This window comes from Nicotiana sylvestris, chromosome 8 (assembly GCF_000393655.2).
Source record: "Nicotiana sylvestris chromosome 8, ASM39365v2, whole genome shotgun sequence".
Lineage (NCBI taxonomy): Eukaryota > Viridiplantae > Streptophyta > Magnoliopsida > Solanales > Solanaceae > Nicotiana > Nicotiana sylvestris.
This window is the reverse complement of record NC_091064.1, coordinates 225,363,855-225,390,407: the sequence shown is the minus strand read 5'-3', so window position 1 is coordinate 225,390,407 and position 26,553 is coordinate 225,363,855. Positions and strand designations below refer to the sequence as shown.

Here is a 26,553-nt window from a genome sequence, read left to right as displayed (position 1 = left end):
TTGATCTCCCCTAATAATACTTAAAAAAAATAAACCAAAGCTACAAGACTAGACTTGATTAAGCTAGAGAAACATAATGGAGGTACATGAAATAAAACTACTCTATATTTACAAAGAAAAGGACTTAGTTTTCTACAAGGCAGAAATAAGTCCGTTGTCAGCAGCATTATCTTTGGCATCACAGTCTGTGTTCGCGGCGCTATTGGCATCTTCCTGCGGCTGGGCGCAGGCGAGGGATATTGATGGGGCGACAGAGGCACATGTGCACTTGTCACTTAGCGCGACCAAGACCACGGGGTCGTCCGTGGCACTAGGCATTGGGAGGCTTGCTAGGACGCCACGGGGCGCGCCCAAGGGCTGATGAGGCATGGCTGGAAAGCCGCCCATGACATTTCTTACGACTGTATCTTTCGTCGTTTGTTCGAACACAACGTTTGTTCTATGATGCACGCTTTCCAACGATTTGACCCCGATGATGGCCGATGTGCTCTTTGCTATCTCGCCTCATGGACATGATTACTGCTTGGTCGATCCCTTATTATTCCTCTTGAGGCCGACCATTATGCTACAGATTTTGACCCATATACCCTTATTGTTCCTTTTAAAGAACCATCTCGTGGTCAGATTTTGGCCCATATAAGTACAATTATAAAACTTTATGTGCTGATTAAACTGTTGGGAAGTATTCTAGATTGGTCTCTATTGATTTGTTCTTGTTAAATATGTACAACTTTATTTTACTTTGACGCATAACTTTATTTATGACTCTTCCATTTTCACGTCAAGATGGTCGACTAATGTATTCATACTTCACTTGTGCCAATACAAAATGAAATGACTTACGTTTAAATGTTTGGTATAGTTAGAAGGGAAATAAAAGGGATATTCTTTATCCCCTCCCCATTTGTGATATTGAGAGGTACTCGGCACTCCAGTACTTCGTATCCTTGGATATAATTCACATTTGTTTCCACTCTTCAACTCTTCCTCGCTTCACCCCAACCAAATATATCAACTTTTATTAATAATTTTTTGTCCTTTCAACTTTTTTTTTTTTTTTGCTTTTTCTTTTTGTTGGGTTGTTCTTTGACTCAAAAACGGTTGCTTGAGATGCAGTTTACTCCCTCCGATCCATAATAAGTGACTAATTTGCTTTTTTATTTTGGTCCAAAGTAAGTGTTTATTTATATAATCAAGAAACAATTCAATTTGTTTTTACAAAATTACCCTTATGTACATATTCCTTAAAAATTTTCTTACTCCTCACATTAAATATTTAATTAAGGGTAGTTTAGTCATACTAGGTATTTTTATATAGAATTTAATATTTTCTTAATGTGCGTGTTAAAAATAAATTGATCACTTATTATGAATCGGAGGGAGTAACAAGTTCCAATGATAAACTGTAGTAATGTATTCAAGGTTTCAAAAGTCGGGGCATAAAAACATGCTTTTGGAAGGTCCATCACTAAACAGACAAGCTGGCTCAGTGTCCAAATTAAATAATTTTTGTTAGAAATTAATTTTCTAATTCCTTTTTATTTAAACATGACATTTTAACTAACGTTGTTGAGTTCAGTATAAAACTCCAACCTTGAAAAGATCTGAGATTTACATAACACAAAAGATATTTTTTTGGTCAAATAGTGTCAAGGTAATTGAGTTAGAATAAAGTCGCACATTTTTTGTATGATATGATTCGTTATTCCTTTGGAGTAATAAAGTATTACTTTCTTTTTCCCCATATTTCCAATTGTTCGATTTTTGTTTAAAAAAAGAATTCCGTGCAATAAACCAAATCGCATTCGATCTTGATAGTGAAATTATTCAAAGGCCTCAGTCATAGAGTCATAATATAGGGTATAGCTTATGTAAAACATATGGCACGTCAATCTAATTTACAGCATCAATTCAACAGAAGGAGAAAAACATTTTACTAACCGTAAATGAGAGGAAAATATTTTGCTAATCATAAATGAGAAGTAATCTTCTACTCGTGAAAGCAATTAACGAGATACTGTGAAAAGATACACTCAAAAATTACAAAAAAAAAATAAAAATATTATTGAAATAATTAAGTTGAATGGAACAAGATTTGTTCACTAAAGCGTTATAAGTACCTTTTGTTTTCTAAAACAAAGAGAGCACTTCTTGCAGAAAAACCAAAGAACCTACCTAGCGTACATAAATATACAATAGGATTAGAGTTGTTGTCTAGTGATTTCAGTTAAATTTATATATACTTAAAAATGAGTATCAATTTCAAATCTACTACTTCTTTGTTCCAATTTATTCGAACATATTTGACTGTGCACGAAGTTTAAGAAAAAATGATTAAAATTTATGGTTCTAAACAAGTCAAAAAGAGGCCCAGAGTATTTGTGTGGTTATAAAAACTTCTCATTAAGAGTAGAATTGTAAGTTTAAGCTAAATTATTTTCAAATTTAGAAATGAGTCATTCTTTTTGGAACGAACCAAAAAGGAGATGATCACATAAACTGAAAAATACTACTACTATTCACTGTTTATCCAACAAAAAAAGAAAGAGAAAGAAATATAATTAAGAAAAAAGGGACAAAAGTGATGCGGATAGGCTCCCTTTTTAGGCTTTACGACAGAAACAGTAACTCAAGGGGTTGAATTTGAAAATGAAATATTTGAGCGGTAAAAGTAGCAAAAATGCAAGAAAGAAAGCAATCTGCTCCCACAATCCCACACGTCTATGTCCACCACTGTCATTTTTCAAAAATTGAATGCAAACTCCTCGAACTCCGCCATTAAACAAGTATTGTAGTAGTACTATTATCAAAATCTTTCTCACGCTTCAGAAAAGTCTTCTCCTGTATTTTACTCTCTCTGATCCCTTTTACATTCACTTTGTCCTCTTCATACTCTTCACTTCACCCTCCTTATTTCGTTGAGTCTCTCTTCTGCCATTGCAATAATGGGTTGCGTTTCATCAACTCTGCTCAACCAAGACAATGAATTCACCCAAATGGGTGGCTCAGCCGCCGGTTTCAGCCACCACATTGTCTCTCTCACTTCCACCACTTATGGCCTCTTGACCCTTGACCCACCTTCCTCTCCTCCACCCTCCTCCACCACCACTGTCCCTCCTACCCCTACCCCACCCCCTCGCCACACTCTTGGTTCACTTTTTCCAAGCCCCTTGTCTGAACCCAGAACCCTCAAGTCACACACCTCCGATATTATCAATTCTTGGGAGCTTATGGCTGGTCTTGATTCCACCTCCATGACACCCATCAGTGACAGCTTTCGGTTTTCCTCTTTACCCAAGTTGTCTACCCCTGATTCTAGCTTCAGATTCTTGAAATCTTTCCCTAACAAAGAGAATTCAAGCCCAAATATTCCATCTTTTGATCATGCGGTTAATAAAGCTGACATTTTTAAGCCAACAAGATTAATGTCTTTTGATTCCAAGCTTGATGGTTTTGAAAAGCTTTGTCCCCCAAATGGTGAAGATAAAATAGTTATATACACAACAACGCTGAGGGGAGTGAGGAAGACCTTTGAGGCTTGTAATGCAGTGAGATCAGCGATTGAGGGGCTTGGGGTTTTATATTCTGAGAGGGATATTTCAATGGATAGGGGCTTCAGGGATGAATTGAAGGAGCTGATGAAGGGTAAAGAGAGCACTGAGTTAATACCTCCTAGGGTGTTTTTTAGAGGGAGGTATATAGGTGGGGTTGAGGAGGTGATGAGGATTGTGGAGGAAGGGAATTTAGGGGATTTGCTTCAAGGTTTGCCGAAGGTGAAAGCTGGTTTTGTTTGTGAGGGTTGTGGGGGTGTTAGGTTCTTGCCTTGTTTTGCTTGTAATGGGAGCTGCAAGATGGTGATGGTGCTGAAGGAAGACATGGAACAGAAAGAGGGGAGAACTGTGGTGGTGAAATGTACTGAGTGTAATGAAAATGGGTTGGTGCTTTGCCCCATTTGCTGCTGATTGATGCGCTAGCTGTGAGGACCTAGCTCGGTTAGTCTTTTAAAGCATTCTCTTTTATTTGCATATCTAGCTGTTCAAAATTTATCGTGCACTTGTATATGCTAAATTATTTTACTGGCTAAAACAAATGAATCTCATTACTCCAATTTGATTATCAGAATTAGACTTGTTTAGCTAAAAGAGAGAACAAAAATACAAAATCAGAGGTCATTTAACGATAACGTATTCAGCGTGCTTGGTACTCTTTTGAAAAATTAATTTTCATGAGTAAAGATTGAGGTTCACTATCAATCTATCATATACTAACAGAGTAAAGCAATAACTCGTGATATATGTGTTTATTAGGCTATTAATTTGTTGGTATTTAAATTTGATAGTAACAATCTTGCACAAACTAACTCTGTTAAACCATATAGTTGGTGAGGAAAAAGCTGAAGCTGACTAACATTTAGTATACCAGCAGCAGTTTTAGCATTTTTAAATACTATGGTACTTTTTGTGATTACATTGAAGTGCTTCTGAAATGGGATTACTCCGTGGAAAGCTCGGGCTCATGGGTTGATTGGAATGATATTTGGTGTAAGATATGTCAATCTAAACCATTGTATTAGCTAGAAGTGAAATCAACATTCTTTATAGGCATATAAAACCTGTGCCATCTCTGTTAGAACACCTATGCTGATTTCTGACCTGAGGAAAGAAGTACTAATTGAAATGAATTTTTTGCTCTATTTTAGCCATTCCCAACGGGCAATAGTTATTGCCTTAAGAAAAGGACTCAACTTTCTTTATAGGCCTTTGGTACCAAACATTGATATCTCTGTTGTAACCCCTCCCCTATACTGATTACTGAACTGAGAAAAGTTGTTTCTGAAACAGACTGAGGGTTATTTCAGCCATTGCCAACAGGCAGCAGTCGCTTGCCTTTACTAAATGTTATTGCTTCTCTTAGGCCAGCTTCAACAATTGCTTATTCCGTGAATTCAAATAACCAGTTTTTGTTTCTTCACGTGTAATGCAATAGATTGTATATGCCGTTGATTATCTGGATCCAATAAGCTTGTATCAGAACAATCTCACCGCTGGCCTACACATTTATGCTTTATTAGTGAACAAATTGTCAAACATGAAAGCAGAATGATTTTCTTGGGTGGGAGGAAGCAAGACGCCTTCAGTGAATTACAAAAGCTAACTAAGAACTTCAAGAGCAGCTGGTGGGCAGTAGAAACCCTCAGCTGACATTATATATCGCATTAAGCAATATATTGACTACAAACTTTGCTTCTTAATTTGGTCAGGGTCCAGTTCTATTTGTAGAGCAGTAAATGGATACATTCTGTACACCCCCAAAATGCAAGAGGATACTTTATGGATGAAGCTGCAATATCTTACATCGGGCTCTCAAGGACAGATTTTGAGAGATTTGGCTGAGCTTTTGGCACATTTGGCGGAAAAAGGTGAAGATTCAGCAGTAAGGTGCAGTTAGCATATCAGATACTGAATGAAACAACTGGCCTATGTGTTATTTACATGTATTGCAAGATGCTGTGTAAATTATAACGTACCAACGATATTCAATAATACATCAGAGATAAGTGTCATGATATTTGAATCTAATTTCATTTCAATCAGCATGATAAACTTTGATGTTTTCACCTAATTAGCTTTTCATTTCCTTTTCCATGACAACTATTAGTATAACATTTCCAGAAAGGATTGTGATCTTCTGTGAGTAACTTTGAGTAATGTACCATCTTTTCTGTATAAAGAAGGATATGATGGATGTTTTGCAATTAAAAAGGAGTTAATTAAACGTCATTGTTTGTCCCTATTATATGATTGATTCAATGCCCTTTGTAGTCCTGGATCTGTCAGGTCCTATGGCAACTGTGTAAAAAAGAAATCAGTGGAACCTCACATTTAGAGGTACAATTTTTGTAGTTTCTACTATTTTTGATCTATTTCTAGAGCTTAGTGCAGCTTTTTGAGGTATAGTTTCTGCTATTTTTGTTGTCTTTTTGGTGGTTATTGTGTTGTATTATATTTTAGGATTTAGAGCATCTTTCCTGCTTATTGGTAGGATGGGCATTCGAGGCTATCAGCAACTTATGTTGTTGATCTTGGGCTAAGAACGTATAGGTTAAAGGCCCAGTTGTAGGAAGTCCGTTCTAATTCAAAGTTGATTAGGCCCGACAAAAAGATTGGGCTTATCTAGTCTAGTTGAACAAGGAGGAAATTCAAAAATAACCAGATTTATAAGTGGTCATTCAAAAATAGCCACAGTTTCAAAAGTAATTGAAATTTAGCCACTTTTCATGTAAAGATAAATCTGAACGAAAACACTGTTCAAAATCCGGAAAATACTCCAGCATAATATGCTGAAAGTTCATACACAAGTGCTCTAATCTCCAATATATTATGCTGAAACTTTCCGTGTTACAGCAAAATAGAGGCTATTTTTCAATGACTTTGCAAACGCTGACTATTTTTAAATGACCAGTCCGAAAACTGGTTAGCCCATGCTATTTGTACGTTGAACAATCATAGAGATATTTATTTTTGTTGCTTTGCATAGTTTTCACATTTCTGCTGAAATAATACGTACCGTTACTCCCACCGTTTCACTTCATATAGCACTATTGCTATTTTGGAAAGTCAAAGAGATGCGTTAAAGTAAAACATAGTATTATACTGCATTTTATGTACTTACGTAACTTTTTTTTTAATAGTAGAAAGGTATTTTGTGCCCAAAAGGGCACTACTACCTTTTCTTTGGAACCAATCCAGAGGTCACCTTTTCTTTCAACAAAATTTACTACTCCTATAAGGAATCAGATGGAACTTATTGTTATTGACTTAGGAAGAGTTGGACCCTTGCCTCTGGGCTTCCGAATTTATACTATTCTTTTCATATTGAGATATTTAAAAAAAAAAAAATTGCACCATTCTAATAGTAATATTATTTCATTTACTGTCACTACTTTCAAGAATTCAAATTCATGTAACCATGCGATATTGTATTTGTCGAACTATCTTTTCATTCATTATTTATATTTATTCTACTACTACTACTAGAACAATTTATAAGTCAAATAATTTTTAAGCTCTGTGCTGAGTTAGATATATATATGCCTTCTTAGATGAGACATGAGACAGAGAGTACTGTTATATAAAGCTTTACAGTGTTTGTTAGCTCGTAGTTTGTTATCTCAAAAGAGTTGAGTTAGGCAGATGCTTTCATAAGATTAGAACGTGTAAACCAACTTAAAAAGAAATGAAAACATAAAAAGGTGTACTTTCAACATTTCATAAGGTAACATTAGTATAAAATGGGGCCGATTGTTCAACAATGTTATGATTTAGTGCAAGAAAAAGTAAGTTGGTGATGAAACAATTAATATGAATTCATTTGATTCAGTGCCTCTTAATTTAATGTTATAATTAGCAGAACAACAACCATCACTCTTACCATCAACCATCAATTCTATCTAAGCTATAGTAATTGGGGAAATGATGACTCTTGACAATAAACTTACCAAGTCTGGTGATGCTGTCTCTGTATGTTATATTATAACCTAAAACTTGAGCTATTCTTGTGATTATTTCTGTCGGTGAAACCCTTCAATAGAGCTGTGTGTTCCTCCTTATTTATACAGGCCCTAAAATGATAGAGACATTCGTAGAAATTCGATTTGAAATTACGAATTAATGTAATTGTTGGTAACTTGTATTGTGTAAAATTCTGGTGCGTAAACATGCTCATGTCCGTTCGGTACACATATGATTATTGAGATAGTTGAAACTCTGAGTTGCTTATATTGACAAAACTAAAAGAAGTTCGTCCAAAGTTTTTGTGTACACAAAATGCGTAAAACTTTCTTTTTATTGAGAAAACTAAAAAGAAGTTGGTACAAGTTTTTGTGTACACAAAATGTGTAAAACTTTCCTTTCGCTACGGTCCTTGAAAAATGTAATATTATTCAGGAGTACATATAAAATGATGTTTTATACTTCAATACCATACAAGAGGGGGGGGGGTGATTTGCGTGGTACCCAATTTTCGCTTAACTTGATTATAGAAGGACCTGGTTCTTCTATGTGTTCCAACTACTACCGTTTGCGGAATAATAAGTAAAGAAAATAAAGAACACAGAGATATTTACGTGGAAAACACCTGGCTCAAAAGGTGAAAAAACCACGACCTACTACTCAGTAGGATTTTCCCAAACTTCCACTAAAATCACTGAGCCAAAAACTGCATTTACAAAAACTCTTTTGTAAACCTAGGATTAACTCTGATCCCGTTGTGGCACACAACCTCAACTGTTGCGATAACTTCAAGTTAACTCTAACTTGAACACTCTAAGTACCTAATACAATTGCTTCTATAAAAGTTGAAAGGTACAATGTAAAATCACCTACTACAATTGAACTAGAATAAAAAATAGATACTTGGAACTGGTTCTTCTATATGTTCAAGTAGCTTCAGGATTGCACACTTGAATCACACATAAATTGCTTGCAAAATTGCCTTACTATTTTGCTCTCAATTCACGTTTAACTTCTGCTTATGTGCATTGCCTGTAAGAGCGAACAACACTGATATTTAATGGGTTAGTAATTAGAGATTGACTGAGATACAGATGCTACTCTTCTATGGTAGAAGAGTTCTAGTTGATCTCATACTCTAACACTATCCTCTTCCTAAACTGTGTTCTCTTCATGTAAGGAGTCTTTCTCTCCTTATCCAATATGCAACCTTTTCGATCAGATCAGGAGATATTGCTTCTGATAAGTTAGATTTATCTCCGTCACGTGCATCTCACATGTTTGGGTTGATCACGACTGTGCTTCACAAGATAGACCTGGTCCATATCTGAGTTCCTTTTGTCAGTCTTCAAAACTTCACATTTACTTGGGACAACAAATTTTTCCTTTTTGATGATGACAAACTCTGTGCTTTTTACTCACTTGGACCCTGTAAGAACTCAGCTTAACCATCAATACAAAGTTTAGAAAATTCACTTATCATCAATGACCAGATTAATTTGGTTATAAATATCACTTATTGAGAATATATAAAGCAGAATATCTCTTCCCCCTTTTGGCATCATCGAAAAGTTGCATAAACAAAGTGTGAGTCCCAGATTTTAATCATGGCCACTGGGGCAACTTCAAGTGCAATCATGGATTAATCATCAGTACTCAAGCAAACATATTTAAACTACCAAGGAAATATTAACATTCAACAAGAGGAGAAACAATATATATCATTGATAGAAGATATGTTGCTACCACAATGTACAATCGGAAAGCAAAAACATTCAAAACATGAGCAAAAAGAAAGAAAAATCGCTAATCCGGGTCACTGAAGGTACTAGACAGGTTCATGAGATAAAGGCTAGAATTCCTAAGGCTTGGGGAAGCTAGAGGATTGGTTTTGGGCGTGGAGAAGATTCAACATATTGTGAAGAATCCCATCATTCTTCTCCTTTTCCTTGGTTAGCTCAGTTCTAAGAGCATCCCTCTCAGATTCAACCTCTGTCAAACGAGCCTTTAGCCTAGCTATCTCAGCATCCTTGGCCTCACTTTCCTGAACAAGAGCCCTGGCTTTACTGTTGATATGTGTTTTCTTGGATGAACCAGGTTTATTTGGAATGACATTAACTAAATAGTCACAAGCAAGCAGAGTATTAATGCCAAAGTAATCCTTGCTTGTGGCCATTTCCCATATCTTCAAAGGCACATTTCACCTATCCAGAACCGTAGTCAGAATAAAGCCATAAGGGGTGGCATGAGCCTTGAAGCCATTGATAACCCTGTCCAGTAGCTTGATGATGAATGCATGCCAGTTAATTTGCCTTCCACTTTCAAGGCACTCCATCAGAACTAAGTCTATATAATTTGCAGTATGCCTTCTCTCCTGCCTGGGCAGTAGGCACTTGTTGACAAACTCAAAAATGACTTTGTGATGTGGCTTCATTTCACTCTTGTGCACAAACTTGGCCTCATTCACTTTTGTAACATCACAAAATCTCCTAGTGATTATAAGGGTAGCCGGAAGGGAATCCAGACTTGGCCATCTCTGTCTGGTGTAATCATCATATCCCTCAGCAGGGATATCTAGAATCTCTCCCAGCTTCTCTGCATCAAATATCACTTGAACTCCTTTGACTTTGCTTGTAATTCTGCCATCTTTTACCTCAACATTCGCCATGAATTTAATGATTTCATTTCTGGCCAATCTCTAATCCATCTGAAGGACCATGTCCTTCCAGCCCTGAGCAGCTAGGGTGTCAACCAAACAAACCATGCCTGGTTCCACCAAATCTTTCAACAATCTTTCCTTCAAATTTTTTCTTTTGCCAAACATGGCCAGCTTGTCTTGTTCACCATCAGACTCACTTTCTTCTTCACCACTCCATTCCTCATCTTCAGAAACTCTAACTTGTTTGCTCTTCACTGTAGACCTTGTCTTCTTGGCCAATGAAGGTTCAGCAGCCTTAGACACAGATGAAGACTTCTTGGAATAAGTCTTGGATTTTTTGGGCTTAGGGTCTGAACCTCTATTGTTGTATGGTCCTCCTGATGGACCTGTTTCATCTCCTCAACATCAACAGTTTCAGAGGACTCTGAAACCTTACCTTTTCCTTTATCCATCCTTTTCTTCTTACTTTCAGCCAAAGCCTTTTGTAGGTCACTCTCACTCTGTTTCACCCTGCTTCTTGTGGCTCTTCCCTTTGGTAAAGGAATTTCAGTAGTTGTTGGGGGAGGAAGCCTTTTGTTTCTTGGAAGGTGTAGCAGCACTGGGGGATTTTGGTGTGGGAGTTTTCCTTTTTTTTTGGATCGTAACTTGCACCTACCTTTTTCAGAAGGTCTGCTAGGGTCTCTTTAATTGATGAACCAGGTTTATCTCCCTGTGAGCTTAGATTAACTAGCCCCTCAGCAGCCTCCTTGAACCGCTTCCCTTTGACTTCTTGCCACTTTCTTCAACAGTTTCCTGTGCAACCCCACAAATATCAGGAACATGCAGTTCAACAGTGGGTGGGTAATCAACCACTCCTTTCCCTTTTCCCCTCACATCACCACATTCGCCCTCTCTCTCCTTTTCTTTTTCAAATTTCTTTTTACCTACACTCCTTCCTAACTCAGGTAATTCCACATCCCTGATAGTCCCAACCAAAACAAACCTATTTTCTAAATTTTCAGTCAAAGAAGATTTAGAAGGGGATTTTTGAGCCTTAGAAGGGGATTTTTGAGCCTTCTCAGAGTCAGAAGACCCAAGTCCTTCCCCCTCACTGACAGATTTGAACGAATCAGAATCAGAGTTAGAATCAGAATCTTGGGCCTGACTTGCCTTTAATTTCTCATTCAATTTCTTTGAAAGAGCATCAGATGCCACCGTTTTGCGAACAAATATTTTTACTCTCCTTCGCCTGGGTTGGGAAATCGTGCTAGGTGGAGGAGGGGTAGATGAATCAGAAGGAGTAGGCTATGGAGGAGTTCCAGGGTTGCCTTGTGGGTTCGTCATTATAGCTGATTTCTTGAGAGAATTGGTGAGTTAAACCTTTGGAGAAGAAAGCAATTGGGAGTGAAGAAGGTTTTTGACGGTTTTGAATTATGAGGGTGGCATGAAGTAATAATGAGTATTTAAAGGGAAAGACTCATTTAATTGATAACGGTAGCTTTAGCAGTCAATTAGAGGTCTAATCAACCTGAAATTGCAGGTTGAACAAACGGTTAGGCTTCCGTAGATTTTAGGCATTTTTTGTGATTAGAATTCTAATGAAGACGAAACTGGTTCAAAAACAAACGGATAGGATTTTCTAGTGTGTTGAACAATGGTTGGACTCTGCTCATGATTTAAATATTTATATTTCTAATTGTGTAGAGTATAGAAAATATACCTTGGCATTCAAATGAACCAATACTAATGAACCAGATTCTTCATTTAAAATTCTCTTGATCATGCCTCAATTTACCACAATAGAGAAAATTTTGTTGTAGATCAGTGAGTCATATTAACACATGTCACAAGAGTATATTATTTACAGTATGAAACTGAGTAAAAATTAATCTAGATATTTACACAAGTTCCAAATTTCCTATCCATTTTTTTTCATTATGCATTCTAAGTTGGTCCCATTAGGTGATCTTAATCATCCCTAATTTTAACCTGTTCCTTTCAAAACTTTCTTTACTCAGTGCTTTAGTAAAGATGTCATCAATTTGTTTATCAGTGGCACATAATTCTATGGTAATCAATCCTTTCTCATAGTTGACCCTTAAGAAGTGGTGTCTAGCATCTATGTGCTTAGTCTTCTTATGATGAACTGGTTTCTTTGTCATATTTATAGCACTAGTGTTATCACAAAAGATAGGAATGCAACCAACTTTAATGCTAAAATCTATCAACTGCTGTTTGATCCATAACAATTGAGCACAACAAGAGATAGCAACAACATATTCAACCTCAGCAGTGGATAAGGCCACTGAATTCTGCTTTTTAGTGGCCCATGATACAAGACATGAACCAAGAAAATGAGCCATACCTGAGGTGCTCTTCCTATCCACAAGGAAACCTGCATAGTCAACATCAACATACCCCACTAGATTAAAATTACTACCTTTAAAGTACCAAAGACAAAGATCAGTAGTGCCTTTCAAATATCTCAGTATCCTCTTGACAACAGTCAAGTGAGATTCCTTAGGATTTGCCTGAAAACGAGCACAAAGCCCTACACTGAAAACTATGTTAGGTCTGCTAGTAGTAAGATACAAAAGTGAACCAATCATACCCCTATACAACTTCTGATCAACAGATGAACCAGGTTCATCTATGTCTAATTTAGTAGCTGTTGCAATGGGTGTATCTATTTCCTTTGATTCATCCATTTTAAACTTCTTAATCAACTCTTTAGCATATTTCTTCTGATGGATCATGGTTCTATTTGGGTTTTGTTTTATCTGTAAGCCTAAGAAAAAGTTAAGCTCACCCAACTCATTTCAAACTCACTCCCCATTAGTTTGGCAAAATTCTTACTTAGTTTGTCAGTGGTTGCCCCAAAAATTTTGTCATCAATATATATTTGTACTATAAGAAGATCCTTACCATTTTCCCTCAGGAATAGAGTACTGTCAACTTTACCTCTCTTGTAGCCATGTTCAAGCAGGAATTTGGACAGTTGTTCATACTATGCTCTAGGAGCCTGCTTGAGTCCATAGAGAGCCTTGTCTAATTTGTACACATGTTCCGGACACTCCTTGCTCTCAAACTCTGGAGGTTGTTTAACAAACACTTCTTATTTTAGGTAGCCATTTAGGAACGCACTTTTGACATCCATCTGATGAAAAGTGAATTCCATGTGTGCTGCAAAGTCTATGGGGAGTCTTATTGCCTCCAGTCATGCAACTGGAGCAAAGGTCTCATCATAATCTATGCCTTCCTCTTGGCTATAACCTTGGGCCACCAGTCTTGCCTTGTTCCTTGTAACTGTTCCATCTTCATCAAGCTTGTTTCTAAAGACCCATTTAGTGCTAATTACTGATCTGTCCTTAGGTCTTGGAACTAGATGCCAAACTTGACTTCTCTCAAACTGATTGAGTTCATCTTGCATTGCATTTAACCAATATTCATCCTGCAAAGCCTCAACAACATTTTTAGGTTCAATAAGAGATAAGAAAGCATCAAAAGCACACAGATTATTTATTGTGATCTAGTTTTAACTTCAGATGTTGGATCAGTAATTAAGTTCTCAATAGGATGAGAACTTTGATACTTGTAAGGTTTCACAACCAACTGGTTTCTGCTTAATGTTTCTTCTATGTTCTGTTGTTGAGGAACAGGGTCATGGACAAGTTCCATTAGGGGATTGGTTTTAGTTCCCCCTATTAGGTTGCCGTGGATGGAGGTACATGTTACATCACTTGTTCCTTCTTTTGGTGCATCTTTAGCTTGAGTTGTGACTTCACTCAATTCTTTTACCAGCCCAATAGCTTCATCTTTATGTTCCTGTCTCTCAGAATGAATGTTAGTTTCATCAAAAACTACATGCACACTTTCTTCTACACAAAGTTCTTTTGTTGTACACTTTATAAGCTTTGCTATGTGAAGAATATCCCAAGAATACTCCCTCATCACTTCTGGGATCAAAATTACCTAGGGAATCCTTTTCATTATTGTGCACAAAGCATTTGCACCCAAATGCCCTAAGATGGGATATATTTGATTTTCTCCCTTTAAGTAACTCATAGGGAGTCTTCTCTACAAGAGGTCTAGTCATGCATCTATTAATGATGTAACATGCAGTATTTACAGCCTCTGCCCAGAAGTTATGGGCAGTTTACTAGAAAGAAGCATAGTCCTAGCCATATCTTCAAGAGTCCTATTCTTTCTTTCAATTACTCCATTTTATTGAGGAGTCCTACGAGCAGAGAAATTATGATCTATACCATGCTCATCACAAAATTCAGTAAACTTAACATTTTCAAATTCAGTTCCATGATCAGACCTGATTGATGCAAGTTGATTACGTAGTTGTTTCTGAGTTTTTCTAACAAAGGCAGTAAACATGTCAAATGCTTCAACCTTAGATGTTAAAAATAGTACCCAGGTAAACCTAGAATAATCATCAACAAGTACCATCACATATTTCTTACCATCTCTGCTCAATGTTCTCATTGGACCACAGAGATCCATATGAACCAGTTCCATCGTCCTGGTTGTGCTTACTATTTTCTTGCTTTTAAAAGATGATCTTACCTGCTTCCTCCTTGCACAGGCCTCACAAACTTTGTCTTCCTTGAACTTGATGTTAGGTAATCCTATCACCAGGTCCTTGGAGACTAATCTGTTGAGTTGATTCAGACTTGCATGACCTAGTCTTTTGTGCCACAGGAGGGGATCATTGTCCAACACACTCAAGCAAGTAAGTTCATTTTATGAAAGAGTGGACAAATCTACAATGTAAATATTGTTAACTCTTTTTCCCTGCAAAACAATTTTGTCAGTGGTAAGATTCATCATAAAGCATTTGGTAGAGGTAAATACTACTAGGTTACCTTTGTCACACAGTTGTGATACACTGATTAGGCTATATTTCAGGCCATCTATCAAGTAGACATTCTCAATGGAATGTGAGTCTGTCTTACCTACCTTTCCAACCCCAATGATCTCACCTTTCTTCCCATTTCCAAAGGAGACATTACCTCCTTTTAGATCCTCAAGTGAAAGGAACTATTTCTTGCTTCCAGTCATATGCTTTGAGAAACCACTATCCATGTACCATATTTGGCTACTTCCCTTCACTTGGACCTGCAAAACAAAATCAGGGGTTAGTCTTAGGAACCCAAACTAGTTTGAGTCCCTTTCTATTGGCAAAAGGGTGAATTAAATTCCTTTTGGCCCATTCAGGCACCCTATTTTTCTCTTGAACAAAGGTTTTGTTCTTTTGACTGGCCTTTTCTTTTGCATTACATTCACTTTTGTAATGACCAGTCTTGCTACAGTGTGTGCAGATTTTGTTTTCAGGAAGTGTGATATATTTTCTTTTGGGATCCCACTTAGGTGATGGGGTCCCATAGCCAAGTCCTCTCTTGTTGCTACTGTGGTGCTCTTGTAGCCAGGATAGTACATCAGAAGATTTATTCCATTTGCAAGTTCTGTCTAGTTCATGCTTTACCTTCCCTAGGTCTTCTTTTAAGACTCTTATTTGTTCATCTTTCTTGTACAACTTATCCTTCATTTTTCCTAAATTTTCTTCTAAGGCGATATGTGTGTGATCAGCCTTTTTCTTACCTGTTCCTAATTTTAGTTTTAAATTTTCAGATCTAAGTTCTAAGATGCTAGTGTCAAGTTCAAGAACCTGGTTCTTCAACTCAGTATTTTTACTATCACTCTTACTATCCCTAGATTCTAGATTTTTGCACTTGGCTTTTAAGATCACACACTCCCTAGACAATTGCTCTTTCTCATTGTTTATTACCTCAGACTCATCAATGTAGTCTAGCAATAATTCAGATAATCTCTCTTTAGACAGAAATTTGATCTTGTCTTTGAGATGAATCACACTTACCTCTTGTTCATCATCTGATTCTCCAGTGGCCATAAGTGCTTGTTCATCTCCAGCTTCATCTTCTAATTCCTCATCTGATGTTTCTCCCCAAGCAGCAACCATAGCCTTTGTTGATCCTTTGTTTCTTTTGGGTTGAACCTGTTCCTTCTTCCTGTTCCTTCGTTCAGCCCTTTCCTTCTTCCATTCGATTTCCTACTGAGGACAATTATTGATCATGTGGTCAGTTTTTCCATATTTGTAGTAGCCCTCGTTGGTCTATTTCTTAGGAGCCCTTGGTTTGTTGAAGGTTGTACCTCTTGAATAACCCTTTCCTCTCATCAGGTACTTCTTGAAATCCCTTGTGATCATGGTCATTTCATCATCCTCTAGATCTGTACCTTCAGCTATTCTGATAGCCAAGTTCCTTTCCTTTTTGGGTGCATCCATTTTCATAGTTTGCCTTCTCAGTTCATAGGCAGTGAGATTTCCAATCAGTTCATCCAACTTGAGAGAAGCAATATTCTTTGATTCCTGAATAACAGTGATTTTGCTTTCCCAAGTTACTGGTAAGACCCTTGTCAAGATTTTCTCAACCTTGTCTTCTTCAAGGATAATTCTTCCAAGAGATTTAAGTTCATTTGTTAGTATTTTGAATCTTGTGTACATCTCCTGGATAGTTTCTCCTTCTTCATGGTGAAATTCTCATATTGAGAATATAACAGTGTTCCTCTTGATCTCTTTACTTGAGGAGCTTCTTCATGGGCCACTTGTAAAGTGTCCCATATTTCCTTAGCAGTGGTACAACTTTGAATCCTGCTGTACTAGTCTGGACCTAGTCCACAAACAAGCCATTTCTTGACCTTGACATTCTTTTCCCATTTCTTCAAATCTTCAGCAGTGCAGTCAACTCTTATCTTTGGCACGTCCACTCCTTCAGTATTCTTCTTTCTAGTAGACATGGGACCATCAGTGACTATGTCCCAGAGTTCATAGTCTCCTCCTATGATATGGTCTCTCATCCTGTTCTTCCACCAAGAATAGTACTGACAATTAAAGAGTGGGGGCCTAGCAGTGGATTGCCCTTCCCAGTTTCCACGTGGTGCACTTATCTTGATCTATTCCTAAAGTGTTAGCCTCTTCAAGGATAACCCGCTCTGATACCAATTGATGTTTTATACTTCAATACCACACAAGAGGGGAGGGAGGTGATTTGTGTAGTACCTAATTTTCGCTTAACTTGATTATAGAAGGACCTGGTTCTTCTATGTGTTCCAACTACTACTGTTTGCGGAATAATAAGTAAAGAAAATAAAGAACATAGAGATATTTACGTGGAAAACACCTGGCTCAAAAGGTGAAAAAACCACGACCTACTACTCAGTAGGATTTTCCCAAACTTCTACTAAAATCACTGAGCCAAAAACTGCATTTACAAAAACTCTTTTGTAAACCTAGGATTAACTCTGATCCCGTTGTGGCACACAACCTCAACTGTTGCGACAACTTCAAGTTAACTCTAACTTGAACACTCTAAGTACCTAATACAATTGCTTCTATAAAAGTTGAAAGGTACAATGTAAAATCACCTACTACAATTGAACTAGAATAAAAGATAGATACTTGGAACTGGTTCTTCTATATGTTCAAGTAGCTTCAGGATTGCACACTTGAATCACACATAAATTGCTTGCAAAATTGCCTTGCTATTTTGCTCTCAATTCACGTTTAACTTCTGCTTATGTGCATTGCCTGTAAGAGAGAACAACACTGATATTTAATGGGTTAGTAATTAGAGATTGACTGAGATACAGATGCTACTCTTCTATGGTAGAAGAGTTCTAATTGATCTCATACTCTAACACTATCCTCTTCCTAAACTGTGTTCTCTTCATGTAAGGAGTCTTTCTCTCCTTATCCAATATGCAACCTTTTCGATCAGATCAGGAGATATTGCTTCTGATAAGTTAGATTTATCTCCGTCACGTGCATCTCACATGTTTGGGTTGATCACGACTGTGCTTCACAAGATAGACCTGGTCCATGTCTGAGTTCCTTTTGTCAGTCTTCAAAACTTTACATTTACTTGGGCCAACATAAAACGAGATAGAAAGAGCATATTTAATTTGATTGCATGCCTTAGTTAAGATACTTTAAAATATTATTGCCTTCCAAAAAAAAATTCTTGTTAACACTTCCACCCCGTAGGGTCAAATCGGGGTTAACACACACCCCAATATTTTGATGTATCGAACATAGTAAGAGTATATGAGATCGAAATCGAAGTCGGGAATTCTTTATTGCAAGGCACGAATGGAATGCTCGCCATTTGACCTCAAAAGGAAACTCTCCTCGAACCCTGAATGAGCTCCAAAACATGGCAAAAGGTTGCACATGACTAACAGGGGGCCGTGATATTCGCGCCCAACCGCATATCACAGCGCGAATCTCGCCCGATGTTGGTAACAAATCAGTAATTAACGAGAAAGAAAGATTTTTACCTTTTTTAGACTTGTACTAGGGGTGAAACTCTCCTACTATATAAATGGGAAGTTTTTTTTGAAGAAATAGATCGTAACACGCATACCAAGGCAATACAAATTCATTTCTCTACTTTCTAACTATTGAAAAGTTCTTATTATTATTGTTCTTCATATACATTTGGCTTCAAATCAAGGGTCCGATCGAGGGTAAAATTACTGTTCAGCCCAAATCCGAGCCCGGTTGTAACATCATAATTGGTTTGGTTATTCATTCTATATTCAAATTATTTATCTAACATTTTAGATTATTTGTATTGAATCAACCCACCTATTCCGTTTTAGGGGTAAACATTTAAAGGGTCTCAAACATAAAATAAGGATTTATTTAATATTCGTTAACAATGCAAATGAATTTTACATGTTGTATAAAAATTTTTATTATATTTTCTAAGTTACTAGTTCTATTGACTATGTGCAGTTGCTTTTGTTACCTTTAAAGTAATCTAATAGTGCATAATTATTTTGAAAAAGGACCAAATATATGCTCGTACTATCAGAAAAGGTTTAAATGTACCTCTCGTTATACTTTGAGTATATATATACCCATATCGTTATATTATTGGTTCAAATATATTCTCTTTCCATTAAGTTTGTCCAAAGTGGACATTCCATCCTACATAACACTGACATTTGATGAGGTGGATGCCACATGGCTTGCCACCTCAGCGCCCCTAACCCATTTTACCCTTTCCTTCTATTTTTTTTCTACCACTAAAATTTTCTTCCCCTCCACCACTATTGCCACCATTATTGTATGCTACCATGAAAAATATTGTATTTTAAATTTTAGTCTTTTATATATGGATTAGGGTTGTGAGGACACGTAGCATTTACCTCATCAAATATCAGTGCCACATAAGATTGGATATTCACCTAGGACAAACTTAATAGAAGAAGGGTATATATGAACAAATGGTATTACGGAAGGGGTATATTTAGACCTAAAGTATAATGAAGGATAATTTAAACTTTTTTCATAGTATATGAATATATTTGACCACTTACCGTAAATTGTTTTTATGAGATCAATATATAAAAGTTAAACCCAACATAAAATGGAAATGAAAAATAAAGAAATAATCCAATTATTAGTTCCAAAATGTAGCACTGTAATATGAGACACCCGTTCGACACGGATTACATTAACAGAAATAGTTCATTTCAAGAACAAAAAGCAGAACATGGAAAAATTAGATTTACGAATTCTTGCCATTCTATACCTAAAATAAGGGAATCATACCGAATATATACACAAACTAGTTCGTTTAAAGGCTTAGTTATTATTTTTACTCTTCAATTGATCTGGTGTTTGACAGGAGTGTCGATAGTTGTAGTATATATTAGAGATGGATATTGTATGGGTCAAAACCTGACCATAGTAGATGACCAAGCTGGGGTCTCGCCTAAGTGGCGAAATGACGAGAAACACCACGACCAACCTCAGTCCAATTATCGACGATGAATGCTGAGTAAGAACGGTACTCAAGTAACGGCGTCTAGATTGTCGTGTGAAGAACACGTTGGTCAAAGAACACAGTAAAATTTTGAGAACTATATATAGAGGGGGGATGCTCAAAAAGGGGTTTTTTCTGAATTGTTTTTTCTCTATCAATTTCATCCTCTGAAGGATGTAAACAATGATTTCATTCTTCCTATCAAAGATAGGATTGTAACATCAAGAATAATAAAATGTTCCTTCTATTTTGTTATTCATTATCGCATAATGCATTTCAAGGTCTGAAGTTGATTATGCTTGGCTAAGATTTTCCTCTCCTCACCATTAATTGATTAGTCCATAAAGGTTTTGACATCTTTTAGTCAAACAATTTGGCGCTGTCTGTGGGGATTTCTTAGTCAAATTTCCTAATCTCCTTCATATCCAAAACCGATAAAACACAATCACCCACTAGAAATAATGGTAGGTAAACCTCACGTGCTAATCTAGATCTTGATGCTACATGAAAGCAGAAGTTACAATCAATATCTACGCAAAGCTCACAAGAGGAGACGACACCTGCTGCGCGATCCTATAGAAAATTGGACGCATCTTGCTCTATTTTAACATTCTCCCCTCCCACACACCGGATGGCCCACGAGCGAGATAAGATAAACCCAACCCACGTGGGGCAGGGCATCAGAAAGGGGGGGAGGGGAGAAAATAGAGCTGAATGCGGCTACCGAATCCACAAACCTCCATTCCGTCAAACACTTAAATGCCAGGCAGAGTGAACAACACCATAAGGCTACCCTCGTTCATCGACTCATCAGATCGAGGTAAGAAAAATATCATTTTGGTTTACCTTATGTTATTTGCTTAAACAGGAACACAAGCATCGTATGGACAAACGAGCAAAGAAGCATTCAAACTGGAGAGGAACTACTACAAAATAACTTGAATGCCACCCATCACAGACATCTCAACTTTTGAAAAAGGACGTCCCCCAAGTCGTGTTACTTCTCCTCACCCAAGTGTTGTCCCGATTGGGCTCTCTCGGGGTGGTTTTGATTCGAAACAATGAGGGGGACGTCAGCAAAGTTCAAAGTATAATCCATCGCCTCGCCTGCCAACGACGTCTCCAGACCGAAAGACGAAGGGACTAGATAGGGAAACCCCAATACAAGCACGAAATGAACGTGAGCAACATAACAACGTTTTATACCCTCTGACATCACTTTCTCTGATGCAAATAAAATCGATCAAACTGGGACTCACCTAGGAAACACAGTCAAATTGGGACTCACCCAGGAAATGCAGAGGTTGAGCAAAACTGGGACTCCTCCAGGGGACACCGAAACTCTCAAAAACAATTTCTGGGACTCACCCAGGAAATGCAGAGGCTGAGAAAAATTAGGACTCCTCTAGGGGACACCCGAAGCTCTCAAAAAATAATTTTTGGGACTTACCCAGGAAACACAGAGGCTGAGAAAAATTGGGACTCCTCCAGGGGACACCCAAAACTCTCAAAAAGAATTTCTGGGACTCATAGCAGGTTAATATTTCGACCAGCTCGAAATAACACCTCTACGGCCAAGGGCCATTGATGAGTTTTCAATGTCTTTGCCTTATACCTCTTATATCTTGATGATCTAACAAACTTATTGTAAAGAACCAGATAAAGAAACTTACCCACCTGGTGTACTTTTCAAATGGAAAATGTTCAGTCTGATCTCCAGCAATGAGTGAACAACCACAAGGAAGAACACAACAGGGGCCTGTCCACAAGGAAGAACACAACATGGACCTGGTCCCTTAGGGTTCTCCAACAGAAGTACAAGTCAACTGTACAACTGGAACGTAACATCAGATAGTGACTATCCGCAACTGTTATAAAAAGGAACACAACAAGGACCTGGTCCCTTAGGGTTCTTTCACAAAAGTACAAGTCAACTATACAGTTGGAACGCAACTGCAAAAAGTGACTGCCCGCGACAGTGCAACAGATAGTGCAACAGCCACTTCTCATTGGGAAAAAACGTGTACTAAGATTTGACATCACCATTGTGATGTCTTTTGTAGTATAACAACCTGGTGCAAGGTAAAACACATTCACTTGTACATTCAATGATATTCTCTCAAGCATTAAAGTGTTCATCTAGCATTAAAGTCACTGGTGTGTCAAGAACAAGAAGACAACTCCACTAAAGGATCAGTTTCACAATGAGTCTATGTATATCCGTAGTTGAGTTGTAATCTTGTTATTTGTTCTTTATTGTAACTCCTATCTTGCTTTCTTAGAAGCTTTGTTTTAGGAAACCCAAAATCCGTAAACTTTCTGAGATTATGTTGTGACTAGGTTTAGTAATAAGTTTAAAGCCTTTGTAACTAGAGAGTCACAAAGTGGCTTGTGGTAAGAGTATCACAAGTTAGTTAAGTTGAATCCTTTGTAGTAGAGGTATTAAATAGTGGCTTGTAATAGTGAGATTACAAGTTAGTGAAGTTGAATGCCTACAAGTGTAGGTCGTGATTTTTTCCCTTTGTGTGAGATTTTTCCACGTAAAAATCATGTGTCTCATTTACTTACAGTTTTACTAGCATTCTCAGCATAACCTCATAGAGGACCAGGTACTCTACTGCTTGGTGGACTCATATAAACTAACAATTGGTATCAGAGCAGGTTCTTTCTAAAAAGTTAACACCTAGAAAGGATCTCAATGGCTGCTCCACCCAACTTTGAGGATGGACAATCAACATATAAACCTTCTAGATTCAATGGTCAATACTACGGCTAGTGGAAGACTCGCATGCATGATTTTATAATGGCCGAAGATTCAGAACTATGGGACATCATATGTGATGGTCCACATGTTCCTATGAAGAAGCTTGAAGAAACTGGACCAATGGTGCCGAAAGATAGAAAAGAGTACAACGACATTGACAGAAAGCCGTAGAAAAGAACTATCGCGCCAAGAAAATATTGGTATGTGGTATAGGACCCGATGAGTATAACAGAGTCTCAACTTGTGATACTGCCAAAGAAATATGGGAAGTGTTGCAAACCGCACACCATAAAGTATGAGCTCTTTAGGATGAAGGATGTTGAGTCTATACAGGATATGCACACTAGATTCACTTCCATCATAAATGAGCTTCATTCACTTGGAGATGTTATTCCTAGAAACAAGCTTGTAAGGAAAATCCTCAGTGTCCTACCTGGTTCTTGGGAAAGTCAGGTAAATGCCATCACTAAAGCTAAAGATCTACCAACTCAAACCATGAATGAGTTGATTGATAATCTGAAGACATACGAGATAAAAAGAAAGAAAGACAATGAAAGGAGAGAGCCGAAGAAGGAAAAGAACCTGGTACTCAAGGCTGAAAGCAGTGACTCAAGTGATGATGATAGTGATATGGCCTATCTTACTAAAAGATTTCAAAAGATGGTTCGAAGAAATGGTAGTATACCAAAGAGGGGTAGTTCAAGTAAGGCAAGGAACAATGATCTCTGTCACAGGTGCGGAAAGCCAGGGCATTTCATCATAGACTGTCCACTCATGAAACAGGAACAATACAAATAAAATCCTGACAAAGCAGCAAAAAGGAACCTAGTTCCAGACAAACGATTCAATCGAAAAAGCGCAGCTGACAATATTGTGAAGCAGGCTCTTGTTGCTTGGGGAGACTCCTCCAGCGAATCAGAAAGGGAACCAGATGCAGAAAACATTTCCGTGATGGCAGTGGAAACTGAAGCAACGAAGTATGACTCACTGTTCACGCTGATGGCTCAGTCTGATGAGGATGAAGAAGATGAAGATGATGAGGTAAATTTCAGGGATGTTCAGAGAAATCTGAAATCCGACTCTTTTAAGAAGTTAAGGTCATTAGCAAATGTTCTAATTGATGCTTATTATAGCCTTGATAATGATAAGGAGATCCTGACCATAGAACTAGGAGAAGCTGAACAATCTAGAGATGATCTGGTGGTCTGTGTAGTGGACCTAAATGAGACCATAACTAATCTTGAAAAAGAAGAGGAAGCTCTAAATGAAAAGATAACTAGTGTATAAAATGAGAGAGATGACCTGATAGTAGTGGTTGTTGACTTGAAGGAAACAATAGAAGGTCTCAGTAATGAGAAACACACTCTAGAAGAAAAAATTTCAACTACTGAGCAAGAGAGGGATGATTTTTTAGTGATAATCACTGACCTAGAGGAAGCCATTGAGGGACTCAATAAAGAACATAGGACTGTGAGTCTTGGAAAAGGGAAAGAAGTAGCTAGTGAGACACACATCAAGCTTGAACATGAATTAAATGATGTGAAAACTAGTCTACGTGGTGAACTTGAGAAAAAATAGCAACTTCAAGCTGAATTGGAGAGAGTAAAAATTGATCTTGAGAAATCTCTGAAGTGGACCTGGTCCTCAGATGCTGTCACTGCCATGTATTTGAATAATAGTGGAAACAGACAGGGAATCGGGTTCCAAAGAAAAAAAACTCCTTACAACCCTCACAGCAAGTACGTCACTATTCCTGATAACTGGCTGTATATCCACTGTCACTTCAAAGAAAATTACCAGGCCAGGGTTCAATCTGTTTAGAAAAACAAAGTGTTTACTGACAAAGTGACTACTAACAAGGGACCAGGTACCGGTCGCAAGAAACGAATATTGCCTGCATGGACTAGAAAAGCCCTTATCCATCCCTTTTATCATAACAAGGGACCCAAACTAGTTTGGGTTCCTAAATCTAACCCATAATTTGCATGTGCAGGGAACAATGAGAGGAAGCATACTGCAATGAACCATAGATAGTGGATGCTCAAAGCACATGACTGGAAGCACCATTGATTTCTTCTCACTGAAAGCCCTGCAGGAAGGGAATGTATCCCTTGAAAACGAAAGGGTACATTCTCAGTGCTGGAAAAGCTGGAAAATCTCTTTGTCACTCAATTGAGAACATGCACTACGTAGATGGCTTGAAGTACAGTCTCCTGAGTGTCTCTCAAATCTACTATAAAGGGAACAAAGTAGAGTTCTTATCAAAAGTGTGCACAATTACCAATCTGGTAATTGTTAAAGTGGTCTTAGTGGCCAAAAGAAACAAGAACATCTACGTTGCTGACTTTGAATCTTTACAAGCTGGTGATATGAGATGCTTGAAGTCAGTTGATAATGATGCAGAACTCCGGCATGTAAGATTGGGGCATGTAAGCTTCTCACTTCTGAATAAATTGATTCATAAGGACCTGGTTCGTCGTCTGTCAAATTCAAGATTCACCTGGACACTGGTTCTTAGAACAAAGGATGAGACTTTCGAGATATTTAGGGGCCTTTGTCAAGAAGATCCAAGTGAAGATAAAATTGAAGGTAGTATGCATCAGATCTGACCACGGGACAGAATGTGACAACGCCAAATTTGATGAGCTTGTAACAAAAATGAAATCTCACACAACTTCTTAGCACCAAGGACTCTACAGCAAAATGGTGTTGCTGAAAGAAAGAACAGAACTCTGGAAGACATGACATGGACAATGCTCGTCGACAATGGAATCGCCAAAAATTTCTGGGTGAAAGCAATAAATACTGCTTTCTACTTGGTGAACAGGTGTATGATCAGGTCCCTCCTGAACCAAAACCTTCTATGAGCTGCCAAATGGAAGAAAACCAAAGACAACTCATCTGAGAACCTTTTTGAATGAAAATGCCATGTTCTCGACAACGGGAAGGACCAGCTTCGGAAGTTTAATGCAGAAGGCGATGAAGGAATCCTTCTGGGATACTCCCTACAAAGCAAAGGCCATAGAGTCTACAACAAAAGGGTACACTGAGTGGAAGGAAGTGCTCATGAGGTATTCAACGAGATGCTTTCCGCTAACCAAGGAGGAAATAATGATGATCAATATAATGAAGTCCTTGGGAAATATCTGAGGTTTCAAATATGGAGACTGATATGATGAGTAAGATGAAGGAGACGGGTGAAAGACAATACAACATCATCTTCCACTTCTCACAAGGAACCTGGTACTTCACTTACTACAATTGAAGCTGAAGAAAGAGTGGAGATGCAGTTCATGGCACTCCACAAGTAACAGAACAAGGAGTGCAGAGAAATCAAATTAACCTCCCAAGTTCCTCTACCAATCAAACCTCAGCCCCAAACTGGAGACACAAAAGCTCTCATCTATCCAATAACATAATCACTTCCCTTCATTTTAGAGTTAGACAAGAATTAAAAATTGAAAAAAAAATAAAAATTTCCCTAGTCCCTTCGTATTTGCACTCTAGAATAGAATCATAAGTCAAGTCCCAAGGAATCCTACTTGAAGGCTGCCAAAAGAAGTTTGAGATACCTTAAGGGAACTTAGGACCTGGTCCTATATTACCCCTCAGGTGACAGTTTTAATCTTATTGGGTATGCTGATGTTAATTGTGCAGGTTATCTTGTGGACAGGAAAAGCACTTCTGGAATGGTTCACTTGCCATGATCATGTCTCATCTCTTAGGGCACAAGGAAGCAAAACTCAATGGCTTCGTCAACAACTGAAGCAGAATGTGTAG

The 26,553-nt window shown here is 37.8% G+C and overlaps 2 protein-coding genes across 2 annotated transcripts; both read left to right on the top strand.

Annotated features, from left to right (window-relative positions):
- The first annotated feature begins 2,808 nt into the window (after positions 1–2,808).
- LOC104224460 (uncharacterized protein At5g39865-like) lies at positions 2,809–5,563 on the top strand. The gene is made up of 2 exons (XM_009776124.2): positions 2,809–3,992; positions 5,261–5,563. Exon 1 carries the CDS (start codon positions 2,946–2,948, stop codon positions 3,960–3,962), a length of 1,017 nt encoding a protein of 338 aa, XP_009774426.1. The 5' UTR covers positions 2,809–2,945; the 3' UTR covers positions 3,963–3,992; positions 5,261–5,563.
- Positions 5,564–23,082: 17,519 nt separating this feature from the next.
- On the top strand, positions 23,083–26,553 carry LOC138876436 (uncharacterized). Its single transcript, XM_070155356.1, has 7 exons — positions 23,083–23,476; positions 23,588–23,814; positions 24,103–24,243; positions 24,352–24,539; positions 24,869–25,362; positions 25,456–25,592; positions 26,431–26,553. Exons 1-7 carry the CDS (start codon positions 23,083–23,085, stop codon positions 26,551–26,553), a joined length of 1,704 nt encoding a protein of 567 aa, XP_070011457.1.